The sequence below is a fragment of the Tachyglossus aculeatus genome, chromosome 1 (assembly GCF_015852505.1).
Source record: "Tachyglossus aculeatus isolate mTacAcu1 chromosome 1, mTacAcu1.pri, whole genome shotgun sequence".
NCBI classification, from domain to species: Eukaryota; Metazoa; Chordata; class Mammalia; order Monotremata; family Tachyglossidae; genus Tachyglossus; species Tachyglossus aculeatus.
This window is the reverse complement of record NC_052066.1, coordinates 48,708,036-48,721,961: the sequence shown is the minus strand read 5'-3', so window position 1 is coordinate 48,721,961 and position 13,926 is coordinate 48,708,036. Positions and strand designations below refer to the sequence as shown.

The 13,926-nt window shown below is 45.4% G+C and overlaps 1 protein-coding gene across 1 annotated transcript in view; it reads right to left on the bottom strand.

Moving 5' to 3' along the window:
- The window catches only part of LAMP3 (lysosomal associated membrane protein 3), a 51,032-nt gene that overhangs the window by 23,290 nt on the left and 13,816 nt on the right, over window positions 1–13,926 (bottom strand). Inside the window, exons 2-4 of the mRNA XM_038744807.1 lie at window positions 7,872–8,575; window positions 7,042–7,155; window positions 342–399 (exon numbers count right to left, since the gene is read on the bottom strand). Of these exons, the coding sequence (XP_038600735.1) occupies window positions 342–399; window positions 7,042–7,155; window positions 7,872–8,575 (876 nt within the window). The remainder of the gene's footprint in view (window positions 1–341; window positions 400–7,041; window positions 7,156–7,871; window positions 8,576–13,926) is intronic.

Here is a 13,926-nt window from a genome sequence, read left to right as displayed (position 1 = left end):
GCCCATGCTCTAACCACTAGACCACACTGCTTTTCAGATGAAAAGTGAAAAGTTGGCACCTCTAGGTGTCTGAAAGAAGCCAGTGAGGGTGGTGGGGAGGTGAGAGGTCTATGGAAACTCACAGACTCCTTTAAAACCTCCTAGTAATCGTGAGATGGAACTTTTAACTCATACTGAAAATGCAGCCAAAATGATCTCTAGCAACTCAATCATTCAGTCACTTATTTATGATCCCAGCTGTAACAAGTTTCCAGATAAGGTAAAGATTAAAGCTGCCAATAGGCTAAAGAGTGAACATAACTAGGCATTGAAATATAAAATCCATTAAGTTGCATGCTTACTTGGAGACGAGACAGTCAAACGTGCTTCTATTGAGCTGATATAATATGAGCCTCCATCCTGTAAAAGAACAGATAAACACCTTCAGTTGAACCCTGTCAAGGGTGAAGGACCTTTTTTGAAGTTTTTTTAAAAAATAGTATTCGTTCATTTATCAATGTTGTATATTGGGCACTTACTGTGTGCAGAACACTATGATGATGGTGATGATGGCATTTGTTAAGCGCTTACTATGTGCCAAGCACTGTTCTAAGCTCTGGGGTAGATACAAGGTAATCAAGTTGTCCCACGTGGGGTTCACAGTCTTAATTCCCATTTTACAGCTGAGGTAACTGAGGCATAGAGAAGTTAAGTGACTTGCCCAAAGTCACACAGCTGACCAGTGGCGGAGCTGGGATTAGAACCCATGACCTCTACTCCCAAGCCTGGGCTCTTTCCACTAAGCCATGTTATACTAATCACTTGGGAGAGTACTTTTTATGCTGTTTGTTGAGAAGCAGCATGCTGTAATGGATAGAGTACAGTCCTGGGAGTCAGAAGGTCATGGGTTCTAATTCTGGCTCCACCACTTGTCTGTTGTGTGACCTTGGGAGTCACTTCACTTCTTTGGGCCTCAGTTTCCTCGTCTGTAAAATGGGGATAGAGACTGTGAGCTCCACATGGGACAGGGACTATGTCCAGCCTGATTAGCTTTCATCCACCCCAGTGCTTAGTACAGTGCCTGATCCACAGTAAGTGCTTAACAAATGCCATAATAATAATAACTATCGCAATTATTATTATCATTATGTGTCAAGTGCTGCTCTAAATGTTGGGGTAGATACAATTAAATCAGGTAGGACACAGTCCCTGTCCCCATGGGGCTCACGGTCTAGGTAGGAGGTAGTCGAGGTATTGAATCCCAATTTTATAGTTGAAGAAACTGTTACAGAGAAGTTAAGTGCATTGCCCAAAGTCACACAGTAGGATTAGAACCCAGGTCCTCTAACTTCCAGACCTGAGCTTTATCCACAGACTTCGAGGACCTGCAGACTTCAGTCTGGTAGCATCCCACTGGAGTCCAAATCTGGCTTCTTTTCTAAGTGTGCTCAGGCAGAGGTGTCTGGAAAATGCATCCTTATTTGGCAGAGAAAACAACCTGTATCTGTGTTTTTTGTTTGCTTTTATTTTGTTTTGGTTTCTTTGGAGGGGTAACTAATAAAGCTCTAGTGGTTTGAGGTGGGTGCTTTAAAGGTGGAAACTTGAAAACACCATTAAAACAGGCAGGCGATACAGAAAGAGAGAATGGTCATCTTCGCAAATGAAAATGAAATAACATTCTTTTTTAAAAAAATGTGTATTCAATCTAGAACTGGCACCTCTATTCTTGGCTTTGGCACAGGAACCTATGAATAATCAAATCTGAAGACAATTAAAACTTAATCATTTGTGGCAGTTCAGCTCAGGGGATCTCACTAACAAAACGAGAGCGAGGCCTATTGAGAAGACTAGGGCAAATCAAAAGATTTTGCCGTGTATTGAGCTGTAAACTGCTTAATTTAAGTGAAGCAGCAAGGCCTAATAGGAAGAACATGAGCCCGGGAGACAGAGCATCTGGGTTCTAATCCAGGCTCTGCCTCTTGTCTGCTGGATGACCTTGGGTGAGTCACTTAACTTCTCTGGACCTCAATGACCTAATCTGTAAAACGGGAATTAAATCCTATCCCCTTCTACCTAGACTATGAACCAACCCCAAGTGAGACAGGGACTGTGTAAACCTTGATAACCTTCTATAATAATAAATAATGATGACATTTATTAAGCTCTATGTGCAAAGCACTGTTTGAAGCGCTGGGGAGGTTACAAATTGATCAGGTTGTCCCACGTGGGGCTCACAGTCTTAATCCCCATTTTCCAGATGAGGTAACTGAGGCACAGAGAAGTGAAGTGACTTGCCCAAAGTCACACAGCTGACAATTGGCAGAGCCGGGATTTGAACCCATGACCTCTGACTCCAAAGCCCATGCCGTTTCCATTGAGCTACACTGCTTCTATCCACCCCAGTGCTGAGAACAGAGCTTGGCACATAGTTTCGACAATAAAACGTGGGCCTAGAAACCAGAGGACCAGGTTTCTAATCTCAGATCCCCCACTTGCCTGTTGTGTGACCTTGGACAGGTCACTTACCTTCTGTGTGTCTCAGTTTCCTCATTTGTAAAATGGGGATTCAATGCCGGTTCTCCCTCTTACTTAGACTGTAAACCCCATGTGCTCAGAGATTGAATCAAGACGGATTAATTTGTGCCTATCCCAGTACTCAGAAAAGTGCTTGACACATAGTAAGGGATTAACAAATACTATTAAAAAGCCATGATCATTTTTAATAAAAGTGCCTTTCTAAACAGTCATCTTTGAACCAAAGGACAACTCTGCAGGGAAGCAGCATGGCTTAGTGGAAAGAGCACTGGCCTGGGAATCCAAGGACCTGGGTTCTAATCCTAGTTTTAATAATAATAATAATAACTGTGGTATTTGGTAAGTGCTTACTATGTGCAAAGCACTGTTCTAAGCCCTGGGGAGGGTACAAGGTGATCAGGTTGTCTCATGTGGTGCTCACAATCCTAATCCCCGTTTTACAGATGAGGTAACTGAGGCACAGAGAAGTGAAGTGATTTGCCCAAAATCACACAGCTGACAAGCAGTGGAGCAGGGATTTGAACTCATGACCTCTGATTCCCAAGCCCGTGCTCTGCTTGCCACTTGTCTGCTGTGTGACCTTGAGCAAGTCACTTAACTTCCCCGTATCTCAGTTACCTGATCTTTAAAATGGGGATTAAGACTGTGAGCCCCATGTGGGACATGACTGTGTTTAATCTGATTAACTTCTATCTACCCCAGTGCTTAATACAGTTCCTGACTTGAAGTAAGCACTTACCAAACACCATTAAAAAAATCCCCCAAAACTCTTCTGCTATTACCACAACTCAGAACTGTTGAATTACCAGAAATGTTTGCTTTAGATATGTCATTAGGAATTTAAAGTGTTGGTTTCCCTTTCCTTCCTATGATTTAGCTTGCATCACACCTGGAATCTCATTGAAATCAACTAGTACTGGGGGAGGCTGAGCAGGAAATTAATAAGGGAATTAATTAATTAATTAATTAGAGAAGCAGCGTGGCTCAGTGGAAAGAGCACGGGCTTTGGAGTCAGAGGTTGTGGGTTCAAATCCTGTCTCCGCCACTCATCAACTGTGTAACTTCTGGGCAAGTCACTTCACTTCTCTGTGCCTCAGTTACCTCATCTGGAAAATGGGGCTCACTTGGGACAACCTGATCACCTTGTATCCCCCCCAGTGCTTAGAGCAGTGCTTTGCACATAGTAAGTGCTTAATAAATGCCATTAAAAAAAGGGGAAATACTCCGGAATTTTTGCCAAAAGTTTTTAAAGGACTTCTATCCCTGTACAGTGAATCCAAGGAGCAAGAAATTACCCAGAAAACAAAACCAAATATCATGCAGTAGTTTAAGCAGAACAGCTTCAAATTAGTGAAGCACTCCATATTTTTCCCTTTGCTCTTCCTCCTCCCAGCCACACAGCACTATGCACCTATCTGTAATTTCATTTATTTGTATTGATGTCTGTGTCCCTCCCTCTAGACTATAAGCTCATTGTGGGCAGGGAATATCACTGTTTATCATTGTACTGTACTTTCCCAAGCGCTTCGTACAATGTTCTGCATACAACAAGCGCTCAATAAATATGATTGAATGAATGAATGAGCTTCAATTTTAGGACTTTGATGAATTTTCAGTTTCTGCCCAGAATTTTGATCTGCAGTTTTGGACTGTTTAATCAGTTGTATTTACTGAGCACTTACTGCATGCAGAGCACTGTACTGAGTGCTTACTGTGTGCAGAGCACTGTACTGAGTGCTTGGGAGAGTTCAACAGAGTTGGTAGACATGTTCTCTGCCCATGGTCTCTTCTTTACTATTTCTATTCATTGATTCATTCAATTGTATTTATTGAGTGCTTACTGTGTGCAGAGCACTGTACTAAGCACTTGGGAAGTACAGATTGGCAACATATAGAGACGGTCCCTACCCAACAATGTGCTCACAGTCTAGAAGGGGGAGACAGACAACAAAACAAAACATGTGGACAGGTGTCATCAGAATAAATAGAATTACATTCCTAGTCCCAACCTAAATCAGCAATAAATTTTGAGATTCAGAGTCCTGATATGGGCATTTTCAGGGTGTTTGGCGAGAGATGTTCTAAACAGAATTCAGATAAAAAACAGGAACTTCTGGGCTTAAGAAGAGACTCGCAACTGGCAGGTGTGCAGTAGAAAGGAACTACTTAGTACAAGTGTCACACAATCTCTCTAGTTGGGAGAAGAGATAGTTGTATTAACCATATAGGGGTAATGTGACTTTCGGTTGATGCCTTAACCAAATTACGCAGCAGAAAGTGTTTCGGCTTTTAAAAACGAAATCTGAACTAAGGGGAAGAAAATCTGGGCCCCAAATCCTCACTTCGTGTGAGACGGAGTTCTGTTGGAGGTGACACTTGGTTTTTTTTTTCCATTTTCAGAAGGAACCAGGGCTGGCTTAAATAAAATGGATTTGGCTTTCTAATGCTCTGGGTGCTTTTAATAGTAGTCATTCATTCATTCAATCATATTTATTGAGGGCTTACTGTGTGCAGAGCACTGTACTAAGTGCTTGGGAAGTACAAGTCGGCAACATATAGAGACGGTCCCTACCCAACAACGGGCTCACAGTCTAGAAAGGGGAGACAGACAACAAGACAAAACATGTGGACAGGTGTCATCATCAGAATAAATAGAAATAAAGCTAGATGAACATCATTAGCACAATAAATAGAATAGTAAATATGTACAAGTGAAATAGAGTAATTAATCTGTACAAACATATATACAGGTGCTGTGGGGAGGGGAAGGAGGTAGGGTGGGGGGGATGGGGAGGAGGAGAGGAAAAAGGGGGCTCAGTGTGGGAAGGCCTCCTGGAGGAGGTGAGCTCTCAGTAGGGCTTTGAAGGGAGGAAGAGAGCTAGTTTGGTGGATGTGCGGAGGGAGGGCATTCCAGGCCAGGGGGAGTCATCAATCAATCAATCAATCAATCGTATTTATTGAGCGCTTACTGTGTGCAGAGCACTGTATTAAGCGCTTGGGAAGTACAAGTTGGCAACATATAGAGACAGTCCCTACCCAACAGTGGGCTCACAGTCTAAAAGGGGGAGACAGAGAACAAAACCAAACATACTAACAAAATAAAATAAATAGAAAAATATGGAACGCTTCACGATTTTATTCAATCGTATTTATTGAGCGCTTACTGTGTGCAGAGCACTTCATTAAGTATGATCTAGTAGGACCTGAATTCTAATTCCTGCTCCACCACTTGCCCTCTGGGTGATCTTGGGCAAGTCACTTTACTTCTCTGTGCCTCAGTTACTTCATCTGTAAAATGGGGATTAAGACCGTGAGCCCCATGTGGGACAGGGACCATATTCAAACATTATCTTGTAACTATCCCAGCATCTAGTACAGTATCCTGCACCTAGCAAGCACTTAATTAATACCATGAAAAAAAAAACCCACTGTGCAGAACCCTGTACTAAGGACTGGGAAAGAATACACAGGTGGGAAGCAGCATGGCTCAGTGGCTAGAGCACGGCCCTGGTCATGGGTTCTAATCCCGGCTCTGCCACTTATCTGCTGTGTGACCTTGGGCAAGTCATTTCACATCTCTGGGCCTCAGTCACCTCATCTGTAAAATGGGGATTGAGACTGAGTCCCACGTGGGACAAGGACTGTGTCCAACCTGATTTGTTTGTGTCCATCCCAGCAGTTAGTACAGGGCCTGGCACATAGTAAGCGCTTAACAAATACCACAATTATTATTAATTAGACATAGTCCCTGTCCCTCAGCGGGCTCACAAGCTAGATTTGCTTTTGACCAGAGCCAAGGAATTCATTCATTCATTCATTCATTCAGTCGTATTTATTGAGTGCTTACTGTGTGCAGAGCAATGTACTAAGCACTTGAGAAGTCCAAGTCGACAACACATAGAGACGGTCCCTACCCAACAACAGGCTCGCAGTCTAGAAGGGGGAGACAGACAACAAAACAAAACATTCATTCATTTAATCATATTTATTGAGTGCTTACTGTGTGCAGAGCACTGTACCAAGCGCTTGGGAAGTACAAGTCGGCCACATATAGAGAACAGTTTCTGAATTTGAATAATTAGTACCAGGTTTGACATTTTGTATTTTTCACTGGATGATAAAACACTTGCTGCCTCGGGGAATTCGAGGGCTTGTTTGTCTGCACCACTTCCTCCTTCAATCCTCATGAAAAAAGCCACGGTGCTTTTAAGCTCCTAAAAACCAAATGTACCTAAGCGGTATCAAGATTTCTTCACCCCACACAAGAGTGAAGGCTGAAAGAGGGAAGAAAGAAAAGCAAACAAAAAAAATGTTGCAACTTTCTCCATGCCTCATTCCCCACCCTTTCCTCCACAATCCCTAGTGCTTATTAGTTAAGCTTTCACAGGGCCAAGGGATCTGGCACTTATTAAGGTTATGATGGAGAGTGGCAGGATTACACAATGTTCCAAAGTAAATCTCATCATTGTAGATGAGAAGAAAATCACAGACGTATCCCCTGAAGCCCTCAAATAAGCTAAACTTTACCTTTGTAAAATTGAAATTCACAAATCCACTACTGAAAGTCAGGAGAAGATTAACTTTGCAAGTTCCACAGTCCCCAGTCGCCTTGGTGGCATTGGGGTCAATATTGAAGTAGCCCTGTGAGGGGAAAGAAATGATAGACTTTAAAATACATTTCGATACAGTCCTAACACGAGCATCCACAGCGAATATACGGACCTCCCATGTAGTTCAGACAATCCAGAGGAAAAGAAAAAATCGGGCGAGAAGCAGAAGCCCCCACAACTCCCTCTTCAATTCCATTCAAGGGTAAGCAGCATGGTCTAGTGGTTCGAAAATGGGCTGGAAGTCAGAAAGACCTGGGTTCTGATTCCAGCTCTGCCTCTTGTCTGCTGCGAGACCTTGGGCAAGTCACACAACTTCTCTGTGCTTCAGTTCCCTCCTCGGTAAAGTGGGGTTGAAAACTGCGAGCCCCATTTGGGACAGGGACTGTGTCCAACCTGATTACCTGGTATCTATCCCAGTGCTTAGTACAGTGCTCTGCACACAGTGAGCAGTATAGTTGATAGATCGATGGCCAGATTTCGATATAATATATAGCATTTTTCAGAAAGAGCATTACCTCAAAATGTTACCTCAAAAAATTTCAATCTTTATAATGGAGGAAGTTGGAGAACGCTTCCCTATTGAGACATGATGCGGGCAGGGACTGTGTCTGCCAGCATGTTATACTGTACTCTCCCAAGCGTTTAGTATAGTGCTCTGCCTGCAGTAAACACTCAATAAATGCAATTGATTGACCAAAGATATCTAAATTTACTGAAAAGAACCCCCCACCATTTACCCGGTCTTACCTTCTGTTGATCTTGAACAATCAACTGAATACCCATCACCGCCTTAACGCACATCCTCGATCCATTGGAAACCCGATAGGTCCCAACTGTGGGGGAAGAAGGTCGGGGGGCGAGGGTGGGTCCGGCCGGGGTTGTTGTTAGCCAGGTCGTTTGTGTGACGTTGTGGGCTTCTGATGTTGTTGTTATGGCGTGGGTGGTTTTTGTAACTGTGTGATTGCTCGTGCTGTTAGCAGTCGGGGCGGCTGTCACCGTCTGACTGACGGCCGATTCTGTCCCCGTGATTCCATTAGTTGTGTAACTGACCGTTGGTGGAGTTGTTACAATCGCACACGGCGTTAGGGTGGTCGGCCGTCCGGCTCCGGGTGTGGTGGATGTCGGCCGAGTTGTGAGCGTGGTAGTGACTGTGGCCGTGCGGGCTGCGGAGGTTGTCTGTGTGACGCTGTGGGTAGTTGTGGTTATTCTCCCAGCATAGGTTGCTGGTTTGCTTTTTACAGTTGTTGGGAAGGCTGTCGGGTTGGCCTTTAAAGTTGTGTGACTTGTTTGAGTGCTGGGGGAAGTGTTTGAGGCTGCTCTTTGTGTTGTCTGGTTGTCTGGCTGGCACAGGGAGGTTTTCGCAGGTGTCTGTGTGGCTGATGTTCTGGCCAGTAACTGTAGTTTTATTTTTGGAAATGTATCTGTTGGAGGTCTATAATAGCAGAAAATTGCTGGAAAAGAGGAGATGGTAATGGTAAAACAAAGAGGTGAATCCATTGTTTCTTAGATGATTACCACCCCTGACCCCAGAGAAGCAGCATGGCTTAGTGGAAAGAACACGGGTTTGGGAATCAGAGGTTCTAATCCTGGCTCCTCCACTTGTCTGCTGTGTGACCTTGGGCAAACCACTTCACTTCTCTGTGCTTCAGTTACCTCATCCATAAAATGGGGATTAAGACTGTGAGCCCCTTGTGGGACAACCTGATTACCTTGTATCTACCCCAGTGCTTAGAACAGTGCTTGGCATATAGTAAGCACCTAAAATACCATAATTATTATGATTTTTAACACAAAATCCCAAGCTTCTTAAAGGAGGGAAAAACAGAGCAAAAAATGAGGAGAAGTGAAGGAACGGGAAGGAAGGGGAAGGGTTGCCGGGCCTCAGAGTGGTGTAAGATCCTTATCTTGAAGGAGAGCCAGACCTAGGGAGCAGAGCACTTCCTGTTTCCTGTTATTACTATTACTACTACTACTACTACTACTACTACTACTACTACTACTAATAATAATAATAATAATAATAATAACAATGATAGCGGTACTTGTTAAGCACTTACCTTGTGCTAAGCACTGTTCTAAGCGCTAGGGTAGATACAAGAAAGGCAATCCTTGTCTCACATAGGGCTCACACTCTTAATCCCCATTTTACAGATGAAGTAACTGAAGGCCAGAGAAGTGAAGTGACTAGGATTAGAACCCATGACCCGTGACCTTCTGACTCTCAGGCCATGGCTCTATCCACTGACCCACCTTGCTTCACTGTTCTTCTCCCTCTGCCTGCACCAAAGTGGGGAACTCAGTGGCCGGAGCCACCATATCTGACTTCGGGCCCAGTTCCACTCCTGAGAGAACTCTGAGAAACCACAGTTGTTTCCTTAGTGCTGGTTCAATCTCTCATCCTATCCTGACTGGATTACTGCATCAGGCTCCTCTCTGATCTCCCATCCTCCTGTCTCTCCCCACTTCAGTCTGTACTTGATTTTGCTCCCTGGGTCATCTTTGTGCAGAAACACTCTGGGCATGTTACACCCCTCCTCAAAAATCTCCAGTGGCTGTCTGTCAACCTACGTATCAAGAAGAAACTCCTCACTCTCGGCTTCAAGGCTGTCCATCACCTCACCGCCTCCTACCTCAACTCCCTTCTCTCCTTCTCCAGCCCAGCCCGCACCCTCGGTTCCTCTGCTGCCGCTAACCTCCTCACTGGGCCTTGTTCTCGCCTGTCCTGCCATCAAACCCCGGCCCACGTCCTTCCCCTGGCCTGGAATGCCCTCCCTCCACAAATCCGCCAAGCTAGCTCTCTTCCTCCCTTCAAAGCCCTACTGAGAGCTCACCTCCTCCAAGAGGCCTTTCCAGACTGAGCCCCCTTTTTCCTCTCCTCCTCCCCATCCCCTCCACCCTACCTTCTTCCCCTCCCCACAGCACCTGTATATATGCTTGTACAGATTTATTACTCTATTTTACTTGTACATATTTACTATTCTATTTATTTTGTTAATGATGTGCATTTAGCTTTAATTCTATTTGTTCTGACCACTTTGACACCTTTCTACATGTTTTGTTTTATTGTCTGTCTCCCCCTTCTAGACTGTGAGCCCGTTGTTGGGTAGGGACCGTCTCCATATGTTGCCAACTTGTACTTCCCAAGCGCTTAGTCCAGTGCTCTGCACACAGTAAGTGCTCAGTAAATACGATTGAATGAACTGAATGAATGAAAGTAAGGGGAGGAGGCTGTAATCTTGACTGTAAACTCGTTGTGAGCAGGGAGCGCCTCTACCAATTCTCTTATATTGTGCTCTTCCAAGCGCTTAGAACAGTGGTCTGCGCACAGTAAGTGCTCAGTAAATGCCACTGATGGATCAAGACCCAGTCCTTTCAGCTAATTGCAACCCAGGAGATGGCTATGAGCCAATCAAAGCATAATCATTTAATCAATTGTATTTATTGAGTGCTTACTGTGTGCATAGCACTATACTAAGAACAAAATAATGATAATAATGGCATTTGTTAAGCATTTACTATGTTCCAAGCACTGTTCTAAGTGCTGGAGAAGATACAAGGTTATCAGGTTGGACTGCACTGATTGCACTGTCTCACAAGGGGCTCACAGTCTTAATCCCTATTTTACAAATGAGGTAACTGAGGCACAGAGATGTGAAGTGACTTACCCAAGGTCACACATCAGGCAAGTGGCAGAGCCAGGATTAGAACCTAGGTCTTCTGAGTATAATAATAACAGAGTTGGTAGACATATTCCCTCCCCACAAGGAGCTTACAGACTAGTAGTAATAATAATGATGATAATAATAGCAATAATAATATTTGTTAAGTACATATTATGATGCAAGTACTGTACTAAGCACTGGAATAGATATAAGGTAATCAGGTCAGAAACAGACCCTGTGACACATGGGGCTAACAGTCTGAGGGGGTGAAGTGGCAGCATTCAGCTTTTATGTACACACACGCCTACATATTTAATAATAATAATTATTATTATATTTGTTAAGCTCTTACTATGTGCCAAGCACTGTTGTAAGTGCTGGGATAGACACAAGATAATCAGGCTGTCCCACATGGGGCTCATAGTCTTCATCCCTATTTTGCAGATGAGGTAACTGAGGCACAGAGAAGGTAAGTGGTTTACCCAAAGTCACCCAGCAGACAAGTGGCAGAGCTCAGATTAAAACACACATCCTCTGACTCCCAAGCCTGGGCTCTTTCCACTAAGCCACGGAGGAAGCGTCAGCAGGAGGAGAGCTATTTCAGGGCATACTGGGTTGGTTCCCCAGATTCTTCAGGATGTCATCACATAATGCAGGTGGGATGTGGCGGTGGGGAGAGGAGTTGGAGGGGCCGATCTCGTAGGAGGAGATGCTGAGGTTCTCAAAGGCCTAGAGGCAACATTAGACTTCATGGAATCTTGATTGCCAGCCTTAGTTTTCAAGCCATCATCATCAGTGGTATTTACTGAGTGCTTACTGTATGCAGACCGATCAATCAATCACATTTATTGAGCTCTTATTGTGTACAGAGCACTGTACCAAGCATTTGGGAGAATACAGTATAAAAGAGTTGGTAGAAACGCTCCCTGCCCACTGCCCTTGGGAGAGTACAATACAACAGTGTTGGTAGACATGTTCCCTGGCCACAACGAGCTTACACTCTAGGGGAGTTCCTCCTTCAGAGTCACCTTCTTGTCTCCTCCACAACTTTCTCCTTTCCAGCTCCAGAGGCCACCACTTTCCCTCTCCACCTCTGCATCTCAGACCCCAAGCGCTCTGGTCCCCTTCTTTCACTCCTTCCCTAACACTCCTTTCCTCTAGACTGTGAGCTTGTTTTGGTCAGGGAATGAGCCTATTTGTAGCTGTAGTCTCCCAAGTCCTTAGTATAGTGCCTTGCACACAGCCTTGCTCAATAAGTACGATTGAATGAATGAACATCTTAAGATTTCTCCGTCAAAGCAGGGCTCTTCGTCGGGGGCAGAATCTGCTGCTCCCAGAGATGCCAGATTAGGCGGGTGGGGGAAGGGGAATTTGACTGTGGAGCAAAGGGGCAGTGGGAAATGCTGGAAAGAACGACACAGCTGCTATGAGATCCCTGACCAATAACCCATTTCTGGTCCCCTAAGGCACACCAGATGCCCAGCAAAGCACTGAAACAGGAAGCATACCCGGCCAGGGGAGAGGCCAGTGGGACCTACCCACTTTTCTCCTTACCCACAAAACTTGTTCTGAGTTGGGTGCTGTCTTTCAGCCCTGAAAGAATTTTCCTTTCCATCGCAGCACCCAGCTGGGCACAACTCTGCTGGCAAAAGTTTAAACACCATGCCAACCTCGTTCACTTCAAGTTTATCCTTTCCTGCCTTAACTCTGCCCTCTCCTCTGCCAGGCAAAACTATTTCTCCTCCCTAATTGACACCCATGCCCATCATCCCCGTCAGCTCTTCCGTACATTTAACTCCCTTCTCAGGCCCCCGGTTCCTCCTCCACCTCCTTCCCTCACCCCCAACGATCTGGCCTCCTACTTCATTAATAAAATTAAATCCATCAGGTCTGATCTCCCCAAAGTCAATCCCCCTGCCCTTCTCCAACCCCCCGGCTCTCAATGCTCTCTGCTACTCTCCCATCCTTCCCAGCAGTATCCTCAGAGGAGCTCTCCTCCCTTCTCTCAAGTGCTACTCTGGCCACCTGTGATTCTGACCCCATTTCCTCTCATCTTATGAAATCTCTCGCTCCATCCCTCCTCTCCTCCTTAACTTCCATCTTCAACCACTCACTCTCCACAGGTCCACAGGTCCCTTCCCCTCTGCCTTCAAACATGCCCACGTCTCTCCCATCCCAAAAAAACCCTCTCTTGACCCCACCTCACCTTCTAGTTATTGCCCCATCTCCCTCCTACCATTCCTTTCCAAACTCCTTGAATGAGTCATCTACACATGCTGCCTCGAATTCCTCAACGCCAACTTTCTCCTCGACCCCCTCCAGTCTGGCTTCCACCCCCTACATTACATGGAAACTGCCCTCTCAAAGGTCACCAATGACCTCCTGCTTGCCAAATCCAATGGTTCTTACTCTATCCTAATCCTCCTTGACCTCTCAGCTGCCTTCGACACTGTGGACCACCCCCTTCTCCTTAACATGCTATCCAACCTCGGCTTCACAGACTCTGTCCTCTCCTGGTTCTCCTCATCTCTCCGGCCGTTCATTCTCGGTCTCTTCTGCGGGCTGCTCCTCCCCCTCCCATCCCCTTACTGTAGGGGTTCCTCAAGGGTCAGTTCTTGGTCCCCTTCTGTTCTTGATCTACACGCACTCCTTTGGTGAACTAATTTGCTCCCACGGCTTCAACTATCATCTCTACGCTGATGACACCCAAATCTACATCTCTGCCCCTGCTCTCTCTCCCTCCCTCCAGGCTCGTATCTCCTCCTGCCTTCAGGACATCTCCATCTAGATGTCTGCCCGCCATCTAAAACTCAACATGTCCAAGACTGAACTCCTTATCTTCCCTCCCAAACCCTGCTCTCTCCCTGACTTTCCCATCACTGTTGACGGCACTACCAGCCTTCCCGTCTCACAAGCCTGCAACCTTGGTGTCATCCTCGACTCCGATCCCTCATTCACCCTTCACATCCAATCCATCACCAAAACCTGCCAGTCTCATCTCCGCAACATCGCCAAGATCCGCCCTTTCCTCTCCATCCAAACTGCTACCCTGCTTGTTCAATCTCTCATCCTATCCCGACTGGATTTCTGCATCAGCCTCCTCTCTGATCTCCCATCCTCTTGTTTCTCCCCACTTCAAT